Source organism: Spea bombifrons, chromosome 7 (genome assembly GCF_027358695.1).
Source record: "Spea bombifrons isolate aSpeBom1 chromosome 7, aSpeBom1.2.pri, whole genome shotgun sequence".
NCBI lineage: Eukaryota > Metazoa > Chordata > Amphibia > Anura > Pelobatidae > Spea > Spea bombifrons.
The window spans coordinates 46,764,002-46,782,379 of record NC_071093.1 but is presented as its reverse complement, the minus strand read 5'-3'; the positions used below and the strand labels follow the sequence as shown (position 1 = coordinate 46,782,379).

The following is an 18,378-nucleotide window of genomic DNA, read 5'->3' as shown; positions in this document are numbered from 1 at the left end:
ATGGTGATGTGTGGACAGAGAGCCTCTGAGATCTATTTATATAAAGTAAACCCCCCAGTTTGGTGGACGGACATCGGAAGGGCTTCACTTCCTGTAAATAGAGAGAGAAATCCCCAGAATGCACAGGGGCCCGCGGCAGACTGTTGGGTATTTGAGCGGAGCTGGTGCCACATACTCAGACTAAGCAGCTGCTTTGGCCCCTGTACATCCTCGGGGCCCCTAACAAACCAATCTGGAGGAATGTGACGCGTTTCATTAATTATGATAAGCCCATTTATGACATCATAACTGTTCCTATTACTTATTTCTTTTTGCAAAGCGCTGAGGACAGCAGTTTTTTTGTCGCTGTCAGTGGTGGGAGAAGCGCTGAGCTCCTCTAGATGGAGCCAGAGTACACGCGCTGACCAGGAACCATCTGAAACCGAGCGAGAGGGATCCAGGACCGGTGACTGCGCCATTAATATTAACCCCTTGCGTCTCATGCACTGCCTCGATGGGGACCTATTGGTTTAATGAATCAATAAAACACAATATTTTTCAGAGTTGTTTTCTGGACTCTAAATGTATGCGCGACCTCGGATCCCTGGCCAGCCTGCTCAGTGAGAACTGCGGGTATCAGAGATCCACTTAATTAGACAAATTTAACAGCCTCTCAGCAGAGGTGGTAGAGGGTAATACAGTGAGGGGATTAAACATGCATGGGATAGACATACGACTCCTGAATCTAAGACGAGACCAACGACTGATTAAGGTTTGAGTCGTTACAGCAGGAAAAAGGGGCGACTAGCCGGGGGCCGCCGGGGGCCGATCTGCTGGCAGGTGCTAAGTTTTAAGTAACATTTTTAAAATAAAAGCGCTTGACAGTTTTCTGATCGGAAGCGTGGCGCGCGCTCGGTGACGATACGTTTTATTCGAAGGTCTTGGAAATGTACGAGGAATGGCTTCTCGTGTCTCTGAGATAAGAGCGCTCTCTGGGCAGAGAGATTCCAGTCAAGGCGGATGAATCCCCGACACAGGATAAAAAGTCCTTCCATGGGGGTCCGACTTACAGCGGCCCCGTATCTCAGACCTACTGGGGGGTTCACCACAGCGTCATTGAAAAAGCGAATGTGATGTTTATGAAAAGGTGAGCTGCGCATGCACAGAGCGCTCCATCCGACCCACTCATATGCTATAGAGCTTCATGGAGGGCAGTAACCGTGGTGATCGCTGTATCACTGAGGTGATTCCGTGGCCCTGAATCGGGACGGAGGGTTATTGCAGGAGGAGGAGGGGTAACGAGGCAGAGCGTGGGGTATGTAGAGAGTGTTTTATTTCCTGCTCGCTGCGCCGGGAAGCTCTGGGTGTGAAGGGAACAAAGTTCGTATCGAGACTCTCGCTGGTGATGAGGTCGGGCAGGTAAGGAGTACTCGGCATTACTCTACGCTGCGCGCGGCAGAGCGATCCGATGGACGGGTCAGGAGCGGAGTCACAATATCCAGACTGCAACCACAGCGAGTAATTCGGCCAGGAGGGGGGTTCAGGTACAGAGCCGACCCATAAACTGATTGGGGTCATAGGAAGCCGCTCGTCCCACCAGCTCCGCACCGCGAGTAGATGGGGAGGGTCCCGATTTAATACTCCTTCCTGCAGATCCCAGACAGCTGGTAGCTATGGAAAGGAAATCCGGCAAGAAAGAAAAGGTCTGTCCCCGAGACTTCCTAGAAACTGCGAGCAGAGAGACGGTCGGGGAGCGTTATAACATGAGACAGCGCGTATCACACAGACCAATCCCATGCTGCTCTGAAGGAGTTAAAGCAAATATGGAACAGCCTCCCAGCAGAAGTGGTAGAGGGTAATACAGCATAGGTTTAGAATATGGTTCCTGAATCTAAGACAAGACCTGATTAAGGTTTGAGTTTTTACAGCAGGAGAAAAGGGCGACCCAACGGGGGCCGGCGGGGGCCAGATGGGTCTTTTATGTTTCTAATAAACTTCTAAACCCAACTAAATATCAGGTCATTAATGTTTAACCTAAATTCCTGAAACCTCCTGGGACAAGGCGGGGAACTTTTCAACTCCCATCACTCTCATCACTAACCGAATGTTAACCAGCTCCTGACCGACTCAACTAATCAGAATGAATACTTCTGTCCCAAAAGAAGAACAAGAGTATTTTCCCCGTAAATTGGAGACTTATACAGGTTCCGGGGCGCTGCTGAAATGTCCAACATGTACATACAACAAAGCCAGAGTTTTCTCACACTATAGGGCCATGTATAGCCCCCCCCACTACATCAAAGTACCCCAATGGCAATTGTTGCCCCTCGCAGTGTGAATGTGTCTGCTTTGCACGGGGGCCTCGTTGGGGGGTCCCACTGATTCAGCTCCTTGGAGACCGGACTCGCAATGTATAGGCATAGAGCGCGACGGGACCCCCAATCCTCAGACGGGGGCTTTTAAATTGGGGACGTCAGGAGAATGCGGTTGATGGATTTGTGTTTGTTTAAGGTGAATTTTCCCGTTTTCTCAGGCAGGAACATGACGGGAACGAAGAAAACTGTTGGGATTTTCTCGAGAGACAACGAAGTCAGCTACCGGTGGCTGGTCAGCCAGCTAAGGTCCTCCTTTTTCCACAATGTGGTTAAAGAGGTCCGCGCCGTCACCATAACCAACAACCAAAGCAAGTTTCTGAGTGAGCTGTCTGGCTGCACCTTCGCCATCCTGTACCACACGCAGCACAGGGGCAGGCTGAACGTGGCCAACGTGGCCGATGCCCTGTACGATGACGAATTAGACAAAATGTGCAGGCTTCTCGGTGAGACGCAGACCTCCGTGTCGCGCTTGGGTAGACGGTGCAGAGCAGACACATGTTTCGTGCAGCAGAAATGTCCATAGTCTAGAACGTTTTTTACGATGCTGTCGTTTTGGTATCTCAATAATTAGTAGCGTCTGAAATTGCAGATTGCTTTCTTTGAACCGGTGCTTTCAGGTGGATGTTGATGTTTTGGGGAGCATTATTCCGGAAGCTTCTGTATATTTCTTCACCTCAGATGTTTTCAAATGGTTTTGCTACTCTTGGGGCCATCTTGAGGTTTGGCCAAGAAACATTCGGTGTCCTGCTGTGGTTTTCAGGGATTGAGCCATAGATATGAAGAGCTATCATGGCAGAAGTATCTACGTTGAGCAGTCAGTAGGACAATCTCCCAATGGTTTCCATGCTCAACCTTTAGAACTTTGCCTCAAAATTACTCTTAAAATCGATCCCACCACTGAAGGGTTGTCTTCTCGTGATGTAAACGTATTCCTGCCGGCCGGTGTACCTTGGCTTTATTAACACTTATGGTCTCGTTTAAAGGGAGGGAAAATGTCATTGTCTTGTTGGATGACTTGGAGGACAGCAGCCAGGCCAAAAGGATGGACATATTAAATACGCAGTACGACATTCTAACCAAGGCCTGCGAGCTCTTCCTGATCAGCACTTTGGAGAAGAAGTCGTGTAACTTGTACGGCTCCGACCCAAGATGGAGCAAGCGCCCCACTTCACCGCAGCTGCAAGGCGAATATCTGAGTATACGGAGCAAGAGGAAACAGATCAGGGACATCATTTCCCCCGACCAGAAAGGTAAATTCCCAATAATGTTATGAAGAACGTGAATGAATATTTGGATGGCATTCCTGAAAAAACACAGCAAATTCTTTGTATCATCTACATCTTGTTTTTGTGATTTTGGCTTCAAATGTTGGTGAGAAACAACAGATGTTGGAATTTGGCTTTTTTTTTTATCATGATGTTTCTTGAAATCTAGGAGACTTTTCAGATGATGATTCCCAAATCACAACATCGACATTTAACAGCCATGGAAGAAGAGGTAAGGCAGAGGGATGGAGTCCACCTAATGTCCATGGACCATGAGTGAGGAGCACATTCCTGATTATAGGACTTCATTGATTGGGACTCGGAGTTTAAATTTCTTTTGCTTCTCTAAATGTAGTTTAGTAGAGAAAATGTCGATGAGTGGCGCCCATCAATCCATTTAAGAGAAAACAAATACTTTCCTTTTTGAAAACCCATGTTTAGGAGAACTGATGGTGACTGAAGGAGTCGGTGGGCCTGGATCGGGGGGGGCATCATCTTTCATCTTTTATGTATTTCTAGTTTCAGAAAGAAGCTTTTCTGATAATTGTCCCCAAACCGACACTCTGTCTTCTGGGTCCTGGGCACAAGGTAAGGCTGTGGAGATAACGGGATCTGATCCTGGTTATGAATCCGTTAACTCTCTAGGAGTCAAATTCCTCCCCAAAAGAAGCACGAACACGATTCTCAATAAACACGATTGTCTCAAGCCCTGGGACCCTAACGTGTTTGGTGCCTCAGACTCGAAAATATCTGAATATTTGATATCTGAAGTCATTTCACCGGCTGCCAGCAATCGGCTCTGGGAGATCCCAGCAGCGGAAGGACGCAGGTTTGTGGCGCGTCCTTTACAGAGGTTTTTGAGGACAAAATATTTACTGTTCCTCTCCGTTTCAGGTCAAGGAACGGTTGATCAGCCGCTGCTTATCAACACATCTCCTGGCCTCCACCCTATTGGTAAGAAGAACCTCCTTACGTGACCACCAAGCTGGAGCATTATCCAGAGACCTTTTTAACTTTTATTTCTAAAGAACTGTAATATTCCTGACTCTTCCCCCAATATCCTCCGCCTGAAGAGCCTCATTTCTAGTTCCAGCAACAGCCTGCGTCTGACAAATGATGTTAAAAAGGCTGAATTCAGTTCTCGGCATCTTAAGATGTTTCTGTTATTTTGTTTTCAGATGATTCAGAAGCCCTCAGAGAGGTAAGAACCATATAGATAAAGCTACTTGCTCCAGACAAAAAACTGTTGCCCGAGGTAAAGACTTGTCTGGTGGCCCTTTGAGGTCCTTCATCGGTGGCCTTAAACTCCTGGGACATGTAAAGCAGGAGCATATTGAGATCCTCTACCGGCAGGGCAATTAATGGTTTAAGTCCATCGCACGTGATCTTTTAGCTCTCCATATTTAACTCTCCCTTTCTTTGGTCTCAGAGGCAGGTGATTCCCATCGACTCCAAGGGGCCCGCGGCACCAAAACGGAGAAAGATATTAAATCTCAGCAACAAGGTAATTAATACATTTAGAAATAACTGCAAAGTCTCTGAAATGCCAGCCATAAGAAACATCGGCCCCAAACCGGCCCCGACGTTCTCCATCAACTTAGACGCCAACGAGGTCCGGCTACTGGCTGCCGGCAGAATTAACATGAAAACCGGAAAGAAGGAACTTTAACTTTTCTTATTATTCCCAAAGAATCATTGAATCCGAAACAAGAGAAATAATATAAAGGGATTAAAAAGAAGACCGTTGAGGCCAGCTCCTGGTTTATTAACCACTATATGTGGGGTCTTTATTCTGAGACCCGGCCGAGGGGGGATAAATAAAGTTTCCATCCCCATCGTCTTCACTCTGATTGCGAGCTCAACATTGAGTATTCACTTAACTTATCGGCGTCTCGCACACTCAGCCGCAGACGACTCTCCTTAGTCTGAGGCAGAAAGCGGACCAATCGCTAAGCGTCTCGTTTGATTCACAGGCCGTCTTTCTCATTATTGGAGTCATTGGCGGGATTCTGCTCATCGCGTTCATCGTGATTGTTGCTACTTTGTAAAGAAAAAAGAAAAAAGGGCCAGCGACTCCATCCCACCGAAACATGGAACCTGCTGGCAGATCGGCCCCTGGCGGCCCCCGTCCGGTTTCTCCTGCTGTAACGACTCAAACCTTAATCAGTCGTTGGTCTCGTCTTAGATTCAGGAGCCGTATGTCTATCCCATGCATGTTTAATACCCTCACTGTATTACCCTCTACCACCTCTGCTGGGAGGCCGTGCCACTGATCCCTCTGTTAATGCCGCCAGCTGAAAGTAGACTCCGGTTGGTCTAAATTTGCCTGATTTTTCAGTAAACTTTCTCTGATTCCACCTTTCTGTGTCTGACTTATAACTGCGGCTCGGATCAGAAACGATCTACAAACTGGAGAGAGAACTAAGAGAAAATACGTGAAATACGGACAAAAACCTGAAGATTTTTTTAAAGTTTCATTGAGGTTTTTTTCTGACGGATAATCCCGATATCTGTGATTCCAGCAGTCTAACTTCCAATATTTAAATGTTGAATTTTAGTTCAGGGGTAAATAATGTGCATCTGCCCTCTGCGCTGCCCTAGGTCTGACCCGGGGGCCACCCCAGCCGACCCCTCCATGCAGCACCTTTTACTCTATGGAAGCTGTGCCGACTCCATCGTGTGAGTGGACCAATCAGAGCTCTCTCCTGTAACCGGCCCGGTTTAATGGGGGTAGACTGCTGCCCCCTGCTCAGGATATATCAGGGGTTAAATGAATTTGTTTTGTTTTTTAATAAAATCAAAAGCTGTAAATATTCTCCGGTCCATAAGAGATTCACGTTAAGAGGAACAGGAAGCGGACGCCTCGTAAGACGTTTCCTCCGACAGGAAGTAGAATGGAGTGTGAGCCTGCGACAGGAAGTAGAACGGAGTGTGAGCTGCGCGTGGGCGTTTGTATTCCTTTTTACAGAAAAGTGAAATGAAGTCGCCCCCGGCATGGGGCAGATTATCGGGGGGTTTGCGTCTCGGAAACGATCCCTAAATCATACAGAGCGCTTATTGTAGAAAAGACCTGGGAGTGAAAGGGTAAAGGGCTGGGGCCCTGCCTTGTTCCTGGGAGTTGGCCCCTGGGGGACACCGGAGGATATACAGGGGACACCTCACCCAGTGTGCGGGAGAGCTGCGTCGTGCAGCCTGTGGTGTAGGTAACCGTGTCTGTGAGTGGGAGTGGGCTGTGTGGCAGGTATGGGTGGAAGTGGTACTCCAGGACGGAGCCGTGTGTGTCGGGGGGGCTGATAGTTGGTGTCAGGATGCTCGGTGTACTCTGTGCCCTCGGTGTACTCTGTGCCCTCGGTGTACTCTGTGCCCTCAGTGTACTCTGTGCCCTCGGTGTACTCTGTGCCCTCGGTGTACTCTGTGCCCTCGGTGCACTCTGTGTACTCTGTGCCCTCGGTGTGCTTGGTGTACTCGGTCCCCCCGATGTACTCGGTGCTGGAACGAGCTCTGAGTCGATTACATTTTTGTGTTTATAGCCGCAGGACACGGAGTCCACCTGGAAGCTTCCGCCGTTAAAACAATCAGTTTGCCTAAACCGGTCCGCACCCGGTGAGATCCGAGGCTGTCCATCTGCGACCTCATCGTCCATAACAGGTACCGGCCAATGAAATGACCGTCCGTAACCTCTGACCTTTAATCTATAACCATCCGCAATCCGTGACCTTTAATCTATAACCATCCGCAATCCGTGACCGTTATATCCGAGACCGTTATATCCGTGACAGTCTGTGATCTGTGACAGTCTGTGATCCGTGACCGTTATACCCGTGACAGTCTGTGATCTGTGACAGTCTGTGATCCGTGACCGTTATACCCGTGACAGTCTGTGATCCGTGACAGTCTGTGATCCGTGACAGTCTGTGATCTGTGACAGTCTGTGATCCGTGACCGTTATACCCGTGACAGTCTGTGATCCGTGACCGTCTGTGATCCGTGACTGTTATACCCGTGACAGTCTGTGATCCGTGACCGTCTGTGATCCGTGACTGTTATACCCGTGACAGTCTGTGATCCATGACAGTCTGTGATCTGTGACAGTCTGTGATCCGTGACCGTTATACCCGTGACAGTCTGTGATCCGTGACAGTCTGTGATCTGTGACAGTCTGTGATCCGTGAACGTTATACCCGTGACAGTCTGTGATCCGTGACCGTCTGTGATCCGTGACCGTCTGTGATCCGTGACTGTTATACCCGTGACAGTCTGTGATCCGTGACCGTCTGTGATCCGTGACCGTCTGTGATCCGTGACTGTTATACCCGTGACAGTCTGTGATCCGTGACCGTCTGTGATCGGTGACTGTTATACCCGTGACAGTCTGTGATCCGTGACAGTCTGTGATCTGTGACAGTCTGTGATCCGTGACAGTCTGTGATCCGTGACCGTTATACCCGTGACAGTCTGTGATCCGTGACCGTCTGTGATCCGTGACCGTGTGTGATCTGTGACTGTTATACCCGTTACAGTCTGTGATCCGTGACAGTCTGTGATCCGTGACCGTTATACCTGTGACAGTCTGTGATCCGTGACAGTCTGTGATCCGTGACAGTCTGTGATCCGTGACAGTCTGTGATCTGTGAATTCCAGAAAAAACGAAGCGAAGGAAACAAATGATTTCTTAGAAATGCGGATTTAATTATTTTGGGGTTTTCAGATGAAATAATTTGTGTAATTTAATTCAAGTAAAAAGGGTTAATCAGAGGTCTCTATACATCCCTAAAATACTTACGTGACGCCCCAAAATAATAAAGAGGAGCCCCGGCTCGTACAAATCGCTAAATTACAACAACCCCCTCCGCTGAGCGGCTTAAAGCAGGGAGTTATCTCTAAGCCCCCCGTGCATGCGCATGTACAGCTGTGAGATAATACAATATATTATACTCTATGAAGTCATCGGCGCGGGGAATCTGTCGATCGTCTCCATTCATCCCCCTCCTCACCCTCCAGGATCTCCGCAGCGAGGACCTTCTCCTGACTTTTGGCCAGCCGGGGTATTTGTGTCGTTATCATAAATCTAAAAATGTGCGGCCCTAAAATAATCTGAGTCTGAGGCTGTCACATTCAGTAAAACAGAGCGGCTCCGTGTCACAGGGGCCGCGGGGGCCCGGGGGCCGCGGGGGAAGGAGACAATATGATTTCCTTATCCTAATGCTTGTATTTAATGTTTTTTGTTGGGGTAACACAGGCCCGCTGCTCCGGTGACGCTCGCTTTCGCTGCTCTAATCGCTTTCTGTTCGGTAACTTTTACCGATGCTCGGGGTGACTAAAGAGAGAGCTCAGGAGACTTCAGACATGGAAAGAGTCCTTCGCACCAACGTGACCGAGTTCGTCCTCCTGGGTTTCTCTGACCTCTCTCAATCCCTTCAAGCCGTTCTCTTCACCTTCTTGCTCTCCGCCTACCTTCTCACGTTGTTTGGAAACGGTCTCATCCTTTTCACCGTCACATTAGACCGCGGCCTTCACACCCCCATGTATTTCTTCCTGAGGAACCTCTCGTTCATTGAACTCTTCTTCACCACCGTCACCATCCCCAAGGTCCTGAGTGACTTCAGATCCCAGAAAAGGTCCATCTCGTTCTACGGCTGTGCCACGCAGATGTTTGTGTTTTTCGCCGTCGGGGTCACTGAATGTGTCTTCCTCGCCGTGATGGCCTTTGACCGATATATGGCCATCTGCCGCCCCCTGAGATACTTGTCTGTGATGAGCAGAAAGCTGTGTTATAAACTGACCGTCGGGTCTTGGCTTACGGGACTTCTGGTGTCTTTGGGACAAACCACCTTCATCTTCACCCTGCCTTACTGCGCCTCCAACCACTTAGAGCATTTCTTCTGCGATATCCCCCCTCTGCTGAGCGTGGCCTGCTCCAACACCTTCATCAACCAGCTTTCCGTCTTCATGGCGTGTCTCACCGGGGCCACCATCCCATTCGTGCTCATCCTCTGCTCGTACGTGCGCATCCTGTCCTCCATCACGCTCATCCGCTCCGCCGAGGGTCGTCACAAAGCTCTGTCTACGTGCGGCTCCCACCTCGCCTCCGTCATCCTCTTCTACGGGACCGCCATGTTTATGTATCTGCGCTTAGGGTCCCGCCGGCCTACCGGCAACGACAGGCCGATAACTCTGTTCTACTGCATGGTAATACCCGCCATTAACCCTTTGATTTACAGCCTGAGAAACAAGGACATGAAGAGAGCGCTCGTGAAGCTCGTCGTGAAACCGCTGGGAGGGAACGAGGGCTTTCGCTTGGACAAAATTTAGTGTGAAAAAGTGAAATTCTTGTACTAAATTCCATTGAAAATAAAAAATGTAAACATTGACTTTGCTGCTTTATTGAGGGGCCCTGTTCCTGGAAGCGGATATGTTATACTTATTATTATTATTATTATGTCTTAAGTTTGATTATTTTGTTGAATATATTATAGGATATTATTTACATTATTTCTGCATTTTCGTGACATGATGAGAAAATACATAAGAATCTAAAATCTCTGAATTTGAATTATTATTATTTTTTGTAGTTTTTGGTATGAGGAATATACGGTGTATAAAGTTTTTTATATGTATATGTATTTATTTATTTTATGAAAACATGCAGTATCCGCGCCGTTTAGGAGGGCGGCCCCTACAGGCAGGCGGTGGGAATAACGCATGAAATAAATAAAAGATAAGTGAGTAAAATAATCATAACGAGTCGTTATGACATACAGAGGCCGGGGCCCCGGAGAAATTATCCGAAAAGGGCCCCTCTCTTCCTGCCCCCAACACAAATAAATCGTAATAAATAAACCGCACATGTGCAGACCGCGTAATCACGTCCCGCGCATGTGCAAACCATGTAATCATGCACTGCGCATACCGTGTAATCACACACCGCGCAAGTGCAAACTGTGTAATCACGCCCTGCGCATGTGCAAACCGTGTAATCACGCCCCGTGCATGTGGAGACCGCGTAATCACGCCATGTGCAAACCGTGTAATCACGCCCCGCGCATGTGCAAACTGTTTAATCACGCCCCGCACATACCGTGTAATCACACCCCGCGCATGTGCAAACCACGTAATCACACACCGCGCAAGTGCAAACTGTGTAATCACGCACCGTGCATGTGCAAACAGTGTAATCACGCACCGCGCATGTGCAAACCGTGTAATCACGCACCGCGCATGTGCAAACCGTGTAATCACGCACCGCGCATGTGCAAACCGCAGAGACTTGGTTTCTGAGAATTATCCGCGTATTTTCAGGACAGCCCACAAGGAATAAAGCCGCCGGGAGGAATAAAGCACCCGGGAGGGACAAAGCCGCCGGGAGGAATAAAGCCGCCGGGAGGGATAAAGCTGTCGGGAGAGATAAAGCCGCCGGGAGGGATAAAGCCGCCGGGAGGGATAAAGCCGCCGGGAGAGATAAAGCCGCCGGGAGAGATAAAGCCGCCGGGAGGGATAAAGCTGTCGGGAGAGATAAAGCCGCCGGGAGGGATAAAGCCGCCGGGAGGAATAAAGCCGCCGGGAGGGATAAAGCCGCCGGGAGGGATAAAGCTGTCGGGAGAGATAAAGCCGCCGGGAGGGATAAAGCCGCCGGGAGGAATAAAGCCGCCGGGAGGGATAAAGCCGCCGGGAGGGATAAAGCCGCCGGGAGGAATAAAGCCGCCGGGAGGGATAAAGCCGCCGGGAGGCGTCCAGCGAATTACCGCGAGGATTTATTGCAGGAGCCGGGAGATCTCCATTAATCAAGCTTAAGCTGTATTACATTTACTTTTTAGAATAATCATACTTCATTAAAAATGGTAATTCTGCCCGAAAAGCGAGGTTTTTCTAATGATGACACCTTGTAATTGTCTGATAATATCTATCTATATATCTATATATATATAAGACATATATTTATCTATATATATAAAAGGCATCTATTTAAAACGTTAAACAAGCGGGTTGGTTTCATTTCATTTGATCTGATTGTTTACAAATATTTGACATTTTTATAAATTCATCAGATTCGAAATCCATGCATTTGAAAGGAAGATAGGATTATATGATTTTTAAGATGAATAAAGGATAATGTTTCCATACTTTATGTCCGGAGACATCATGAACATACTATATTTTTGCATATCTTTATATTTTTTCTTATAAATTCTGCTATTTTCAGACTATTTTAGAGGAAAAAAGGCTCCTGTGTGGATTGGGACTTTATTGTCCTTAAAGACTGTCAGTTATTTTCAGAGGACTCGTAAAACGGGTCAATCTCCTGACGTTCGCGCCTCCTGAGAATCCGGCAAAATCTTCTCATTACGGAGAAAACAAAGCCGATATTTCGCCATAAATCAGGTATATAAGGTGGGATCCTGCAAGCGTCGCGGGCCGTGCGCCAGAGGTGCCCACCGTGCCCACCGCACCTACCGTGCCCGGCTCCTCAAAGCCAAGACTCTTCTAATAATATAGATTATATGAGTGAGTTGATTTTCTAGATAATTCTTACATCGCATTCTTGTAACAATTATATTATAAGATGGCTTGGATTTCTTCGTTTGTTTTCATAAATCCTTACTTTTTTTTGTATAATTTTAACGTTTATAGAAAATGATTTGGAGTTAGAAATAGTTTAATTTTAAATAAAAAAAAAACTTGCAATAGGATGAAATACATAGAAAATTTAGCTCAGCTTTACAGAATGCATAAAAGCAGGTTTTGTTTACATTTTATTCTTTAAGATTAGAAATCTGTTACACGGCCGTTTGTCTGTGAATTCTGTAAATAGTTTTTCTCACAATTATCCTCATTATTTTTTTGCCACTTTGAAATCCAGAAAAACAGAAATGTTTTATAATTCCAGAAAAATGTGGATTTACTGGCCTCTTTTGTATAGCCTGATTTTTCCTTTTTTTCAATGAAACCTGCAAATCCTGTGTAACTAATTAGTTTACGGTAAAGAATTCCGTCCTCTCTGCAGCCTTCATATTATCAAGACGCAGAGGAAGGGGGAAGCAGGAGATGGGAAGAATCTTTTACACCAACGTGACTGAGTTCATCCTTCTGGGATTCTCCGGGTTTTCTCCTTTCCTTCAGAACGTTCTCTTCACCTTCTTTCTCTTTGGCTACGTTCTCACGTTGTTTGGAAACGGTCTCATCATTCTCACTGTTACATTAGACCATGGTCTTCACACCCCTATGTACTTCTTCCTGAGGAACCTCTCATTCCTTGAACTCTTCTTCACCACTGTCACGGTTCCTAAGGTTCTGGACGACTTGCTGTCTGAGACGAGGTCCATCTCCTTTGTTGGTTGTGCTGCTCAGATGTTTGTTTTCTTTGCTATCGCAATATCTGAATGTGTTTTCCTCGCTCTGATGGCCTTTGACCGATATATGGCCATCTGCCACCCCCTGAGGTACATGTATGTGATGAACCCAAACATTTGCGTGCAGTTGACGGCTGGATCATGGATGATTGGGTTCTTGGTGTCTTTTGGGAACACATGCTATATTTTCAGCCTCCCCTACTGCGGCTCTAACCTGGTCGCTCACTTCTTCTGCGATGCTTCTCCTGTGCTTAACCTGATCTGTGGTGACACCTTCAAATTTGAACTCTTTATCTTAGTTGTCTGTGTTGTTGGGGCTGCAATCCCATTCCTTCTCATTCTTTGCTCATACATTAACATCCTGTCCTCCATCATGCTCATCCACTCCGCTGAAGGACGTCACAAAGCTCTGTCTACGTGTGGCTCACATCTCACCTCTGTTTTTCTCTTCTATGGGACGTCCATGTTTGTTCATCTCCGTTTAGGGTCAGACCTGTCCCCAGTTAATGATATGATGTTGGCTTTATTCTATTGCATCATAATACCAGCCCTCAATCCTCTGATCTATAGTCTAAGGAACACGGACATGAAGAAGGCTCTCCGGAAGCTCATTTTGAATCCACTGAAAAGTTATTAAAAACACATATTTCTAAAATATATACTTATATTATACAGCGGGTCCTGACAGAAGACAAAATAAACTAGCAAACAGCCTAACATAAATGAAACCGTGTATTAAACCGGGGCAACCCAGACACATTGTGGTTTGTGTAAGGATGGACAAAAAAGAGACCCGAAAGCCGAAAGGGTGGAGAGGGTCAGGGTGACAGATGAAATGATCCACCCATCGACAGGCCGGATGCACAAATACTTGGCAATCTGGACGCCATGCTTAGATTTGACTAGAACGGGACTGCCCAGGGAGGAGCCGATCGATGACCTTGGCCCTTCTCCTCATGTACTGGACTCGGAGAATGACTCGGGATGAAGGTGCCTCTTTTTTTTGTTTGCATTCTCCCTCTTCCCTCATATCTGTGCCTCTTCTTTTTTTTCTTCTTCCTACTTCTTTGTTCGGTGGTTTAGTGTGGGCCACTGCAGCCTCTGTACCACCCGTGGAATTGGGCTACCTTCATGCTTCATAAAGGTGTTATGGAAGGTCTAAGGAGCTGACGGAGTGAAGGTCACCAGTGGATGGAGAGTGTGGTCATTGGTGATGTGGGCCACCAACGACAGGGTTCAATTGGTTTGGGGGGGCGAAGGTGGATTAGACAGAACATTAACATCTCTCATCTCCATATTCTTTATTGTGACTCAATATGGTAGCCCTGTGCTGAGCCTTTCACTTTTACCCTTTCCCTAAAATTCTCTAAACAGAGCTGTTCAAGGCTCCAGGCAAGGTTAGTGTGAGTGCCGGTGTGAGTGATGGAAAGGGTGTGTTACTGTGTGTGTGTGTAGTTTCATTACATGGGATGGGGCAGGAGCTGGAACGATCCCCACTGGGAACGCTGTCTGGAAACCTCTCAGGATTTTGTGAAAAACTCTCATTACTGAGACCGTAAATCAGCGATTAGACCGCAGTAACGAATAAAAAGGGTGACCCTCGAGTGTTTGCTGGCGTTTGTCTGACTTTAGATATTATTCCGACGTCCTCTCTGTCTTCGGCTGCCGGAAAACGTCTTAAATGGAACGAAGGTAATTCTAGAATTATTATTAGAAATGACGGAAACCCAATTCTCCGCAGATTCTTATTTTATTTTCTGAAATCCTCGGAATTCGGTACTAATCTCTTTGTATATTAATACTTTTAAGTTATTCATATTTTACACAAATCTTCTTTTAAAATTACTGATACAATTTTTCCCTTCAATAAATTAAATGCCTAACATGATTAGTATTAGGAATTTACGGTATTTTTTAGAGCTGTATTTCATTCTTTTTTTGGCAATGATTTGTGATGCAATGTTAATAATTATACATGAAATAAAAATTAATACATTTTATGTTTCCTGAAAACAGATCCCTCTTTTGTCTGAAAAGCTGTCATTTTATAACATCGGCGATTTTTCAGTAATTCCTGAAATTAATGATTCCTCCTGGTTCTTGAAAACAGTTTGATTTCTATCTTCAGCAGTAAAAACCTATGAATAAAATATAGATTTTTTGTGAATATTGCTCGGTCCGTCTGCTTATCTTCCCGGGGGCCGGGGCACTTTACTGGGGAATTACATGTTACCCCCTGGTAAGAGTTGCTATTTGAGGTTGAAACCCGTAATATACAGATGGGGAGGAATCGTACATTTACAATAATTAGACTTCCAGCTGATACAATCAGATGAAAAAATATGGCTTCTGAAAAAAAATAAGAATTAAGAAGGAGAATTTATAACACGAAACAGGATTCGAATAGTTCAGGTCCAGTAACTGACTGAATCCAGCGCTTTAGAATCATAGAAACTCGGACTCTGCCGGCAGATCGGCCCCATTCGGACCGCATGGTCCCTGAAGACTCAAAAAAGAATCCGTTGTTGGTCTTGTCTTACATTCGGGAGCCGTATGTCTATCCCATGCATGTTTAATACCCTCACTGTATTACCCTCTACCACTTCTGCTGGGAGGCTGTTCCACTTATTTACCACCCTCTCAGTAAACTTCCTTACATTACATCTTCTCCCATGCTGTCTGCTGCTGTGTCAGGGAAGCGTCCATATTGATTCACAAATCCGTTTGTTGCATTTTAATATATCCACTGGCTTGGACTGGAGATCTTTTATTCCTTCGGTGCCACGTTGGCTCGATGCTCTATATAAAGTAGCGAATGTGCAAACGAATCAGAGTGTGCACGCTTTTGTCCTTTTCATTGTGAACACGCAGTAACGCGATTAAACGGAACGTCTCCTCTATCATAGGTCTGATCAGAGACCTTCGGTTCCCTATGATTTGGGCTTCAATGTATCCCAATCAATGCCACTTTAAGGCTAGAGAAGTGGCCGGGATCTCTCATGTGTCTGCGACGGACGGCAGCTGCACGGGTCCAGAGTCTGATCATTGAAATAAAAAATAATGATAAATAGACATTCCCCATATTTAAATAAAATAATTAACAAATGACTGTGTGAATTGTCCTTTTAGATCTATGGAAGATAACAAAACCATATGAATAACCAAGGGGGTCTGTGGCTTCAGTGCATCCGACATCCTCACCCCGTCATTCCGGCTCTGAAATGGGTGACAAAGACTGCAGCCAGTAAGTGGAGGCTCTCGGAAGTCTGAATGACCAAGCCTAGTAGATGTTACTGGCCGTCCAGACATAATAGTTTAGATCCTGAGAATCATGGTCCCCTCCCCGCTACCATGGCTTGGCTCCCAAAATCTCACGGACCTGGATGAAGTTTTTATCCTTGGATTTGGAGACATTGATAACATGAGAGCCGTCCTGTTTACCGTCTTCCTTTTAGTCTACATTCTGACGTTGTCTGGAAATCTCCTGATCTTTCTCCTCGTCCTGTCTTGCAAGATCCTCCATTCTCCTATGTATTTCTTCCTCGGCAATCTCTCTTTGAATGAAATCTTGTTCACCACAAACATTGCTCCCAACATGCTTCACGTGCTGCTCAATCGCGGGGCCACCATGTCTATCCTTGGCTGCTTCATGCAATTTTATATGTTCGGGTCTCTCGCAGTGACGGAGAGTTTCCTTCTGACAGTGATGTCTTATGACCGATTCTTGGCCATTTGCAACCCGTTACATTACACCTCCATCATGGACTCCTGGCACTGCCAGCTCTTGGCGCTGATGTGCTGGATCGGAGCCTTCATTATCATGTCCGTCACGTTGGGATTTCTATTGAGGTTACATTTTTGCAGACGTGATGTTATTAATCACTTCTTTTGTGACTTTGCCCCCATTTTGGAGCTTTCGTGCTCTGATACCACCACCATTAAGATAGTCGTCTCGTTTCTCTCATCTGCAGCCACCCTGTTTCCATTTCTCTTCATTATTATTACATATGGATGTATAATCCAATGTATCCTCAGAATACCATCAGCCAGGGGCAAGGAGAAAGCCTTCTCCACCTGTAGCTCACACCTGGGGGTTGTTTCCACATATTATGCTACTATGATCATGGTGTACGTGGTTCCTGCCAGTGACCATCTACTGCTGGTAAACAAGACCCTCTCGCTGCTCTACACAGTGGTGACGCCGACTGTAAACCCTATCATATATGCCCTGAGAAATCAAGAGATCAAGACAGCCCTACGCTTGGTTTCTAGGAGAAAATAAGCCACAGTGTTGCTAGACATGAAGTCAAGAGAACATGGGGGGCAGACTTGGACCGGCAACCTGGCAGACTGGGCCATAAGCACACGTACCCTGCAGCCCTGTATGGGGGCAACTTTACTGACCATGCTTCTGACCATCTCCTAATAAAATCGATGTAATAAGACGAAGGCAAAAACAGATGGAGGTTTATTAATGTTTTTTTACCCTCTCGGGGCATCAGGTTACGTGTCCGGTGCTTACTGATATCTATAAATGAATAGATGTAATTAGTATTAAAATCGGGGTCTCAGACCTAAAGTAACTGTAAAGCAGTAAACGAATCATCGTGATTATTGGTACCCAGCGTGTAACACGCAATGTATGACATCGCTCACCTCTTTAAGCTGGGAAATCCTGATGTAGACAGTAAGGGTGCCGTATAGTAGTCTGTGTGTTCGGAAAAAGTTTCAATAAACTTGCTGCAGAGAATAGTTGTGCGTAAATTAATTAATTGGTATAATTACATAATAAAGTGTGTTTTTTAAATTATAAAAAAATCTTGGATGTCTATTGGACTTAAGTATCCAAGATGCCCCGGAAATGCCCATTGCTGGTACTGGTTGGTGAGCATCCCATGGAGCTGAGGAGCTCAGACAAGCAGCAGGCAGGGGTAAGAGGAGGGGTAGTAGCCACCATCAGCCCGTGGGAGAGAACCAGACTTGTCCTAAGCCGGACCCCCCATCCAATGCCTCGTTATTGGATATAAAATGAGATGAGACAGAGATGCAGCATTTTAGGGGAACTGGTTTTGTGAGGTACGCTGTAAGCAGTCAGTGTGTTTCATAGCTCAGGAGGGTCTGGTTTGATAAGATGACGAGGGTGACGAGGATGGCGGATCTCAGACCAAGGATAGTGACCAATGGGTCACTAACAAGAGGCATAGACCTGGGGACAGAGGAGAGGGAGCAGCATATGGGGAATGGGGAAGAAGGTAGGGTAGTGGGTTAAGGAGACCCCCCAACAGAAAATGTAGAAGTTCTTGAAAAGGATAAAGAGGGGAGGAAAGGGACAGAGAAACCCATAAAGAGGGGAGGTGGTTCACTAAAATGGGACTGATTGGAAGGGAATGAATTGGGCCGAGTTAACCCTTC

The 18,378-nt window shown here is 46.4% G+C and overlaps 4 protein-coding genes across 4 annotated transcripts; all 4 read left to right on the top strand.

The window, feature by feature from the left end:
• Window positions 1-1,523: 1,523 nt before the first annotated feature.
• Window positions 1,524-5,976, top strand: LOC128501179 (uncharacterized). Its single transcript, XM_053470575.1, has 9 exons — window positions 1,524-1,592; window positions 2,517-2,797; window positions 3,338-3,604; window positions 3,789-3,851; window positions 4,139-4,207; window positions 4,514-4,573; window positions 4,798-4,820; window positions 5,049-5,123; window positions 5,593-5,976. The coding sequence occupies exons 2-9, from the start codon at window positions 2,521-2,523 to the stop codon at window positions 5,665-5,667; spliced, it is 909 nt and encodes a 302-aa protein (XP_053326550.1). The 5' UTR covers window positions 1,524-1,592; window positions 2,517-2,520; the 3' UTR covers window positions 5,668-5,976.
• Window positions 5,977-8,904: 2,928 nt separating this feature from the next.
• Window positions 8,905-9,983, top strand: LOC128501177 (olfactory receptor 10AG1-like). The gene has a single exon (XM_053470573.1). It carries the CDS (start codon window positions 8,924-8,926, stop codon window positions 9,929-9,931), a length of 1,008 nt encoding a protein of 335 aa, XP_053326548.1. The 5' UTR covers window positions 8,905-8,923; the 3' UTR covers window positions 9,932-9,983.
• A 2,678-nt stretch (window positions 9,984-12,661) lies between these two features.
• LOC128502296 (olfactory receptor 10A4-like) lies at window positions 12,662-13,603 on the top strand. The gene has a single exon (XM_053472059.1). It carries the CDS (start codon window positions 12,662-12,664, stop codon window positions 13,601-13,603), a length of 942 nt encoding a protein of 313 aa, XP_053328034.1.
• Window positions 13,604-16,297: 2,694 nt separating this feature from the next.
• On the top strand, window positions 16,298-17,248 carry LOC128502295 (olfactory receptor 11A1-like). The gene has a single exon (XM_053472058.1). It carries the CDS (start codon window positions 16,298-16,300, stop codon window positions 17,246-17,248), a length of 951 nt encoding a protein of 316 aa, XP_053328033.1.
• Window positions 17,249-18,378: the final 1,130 nt, after the last annotated feature.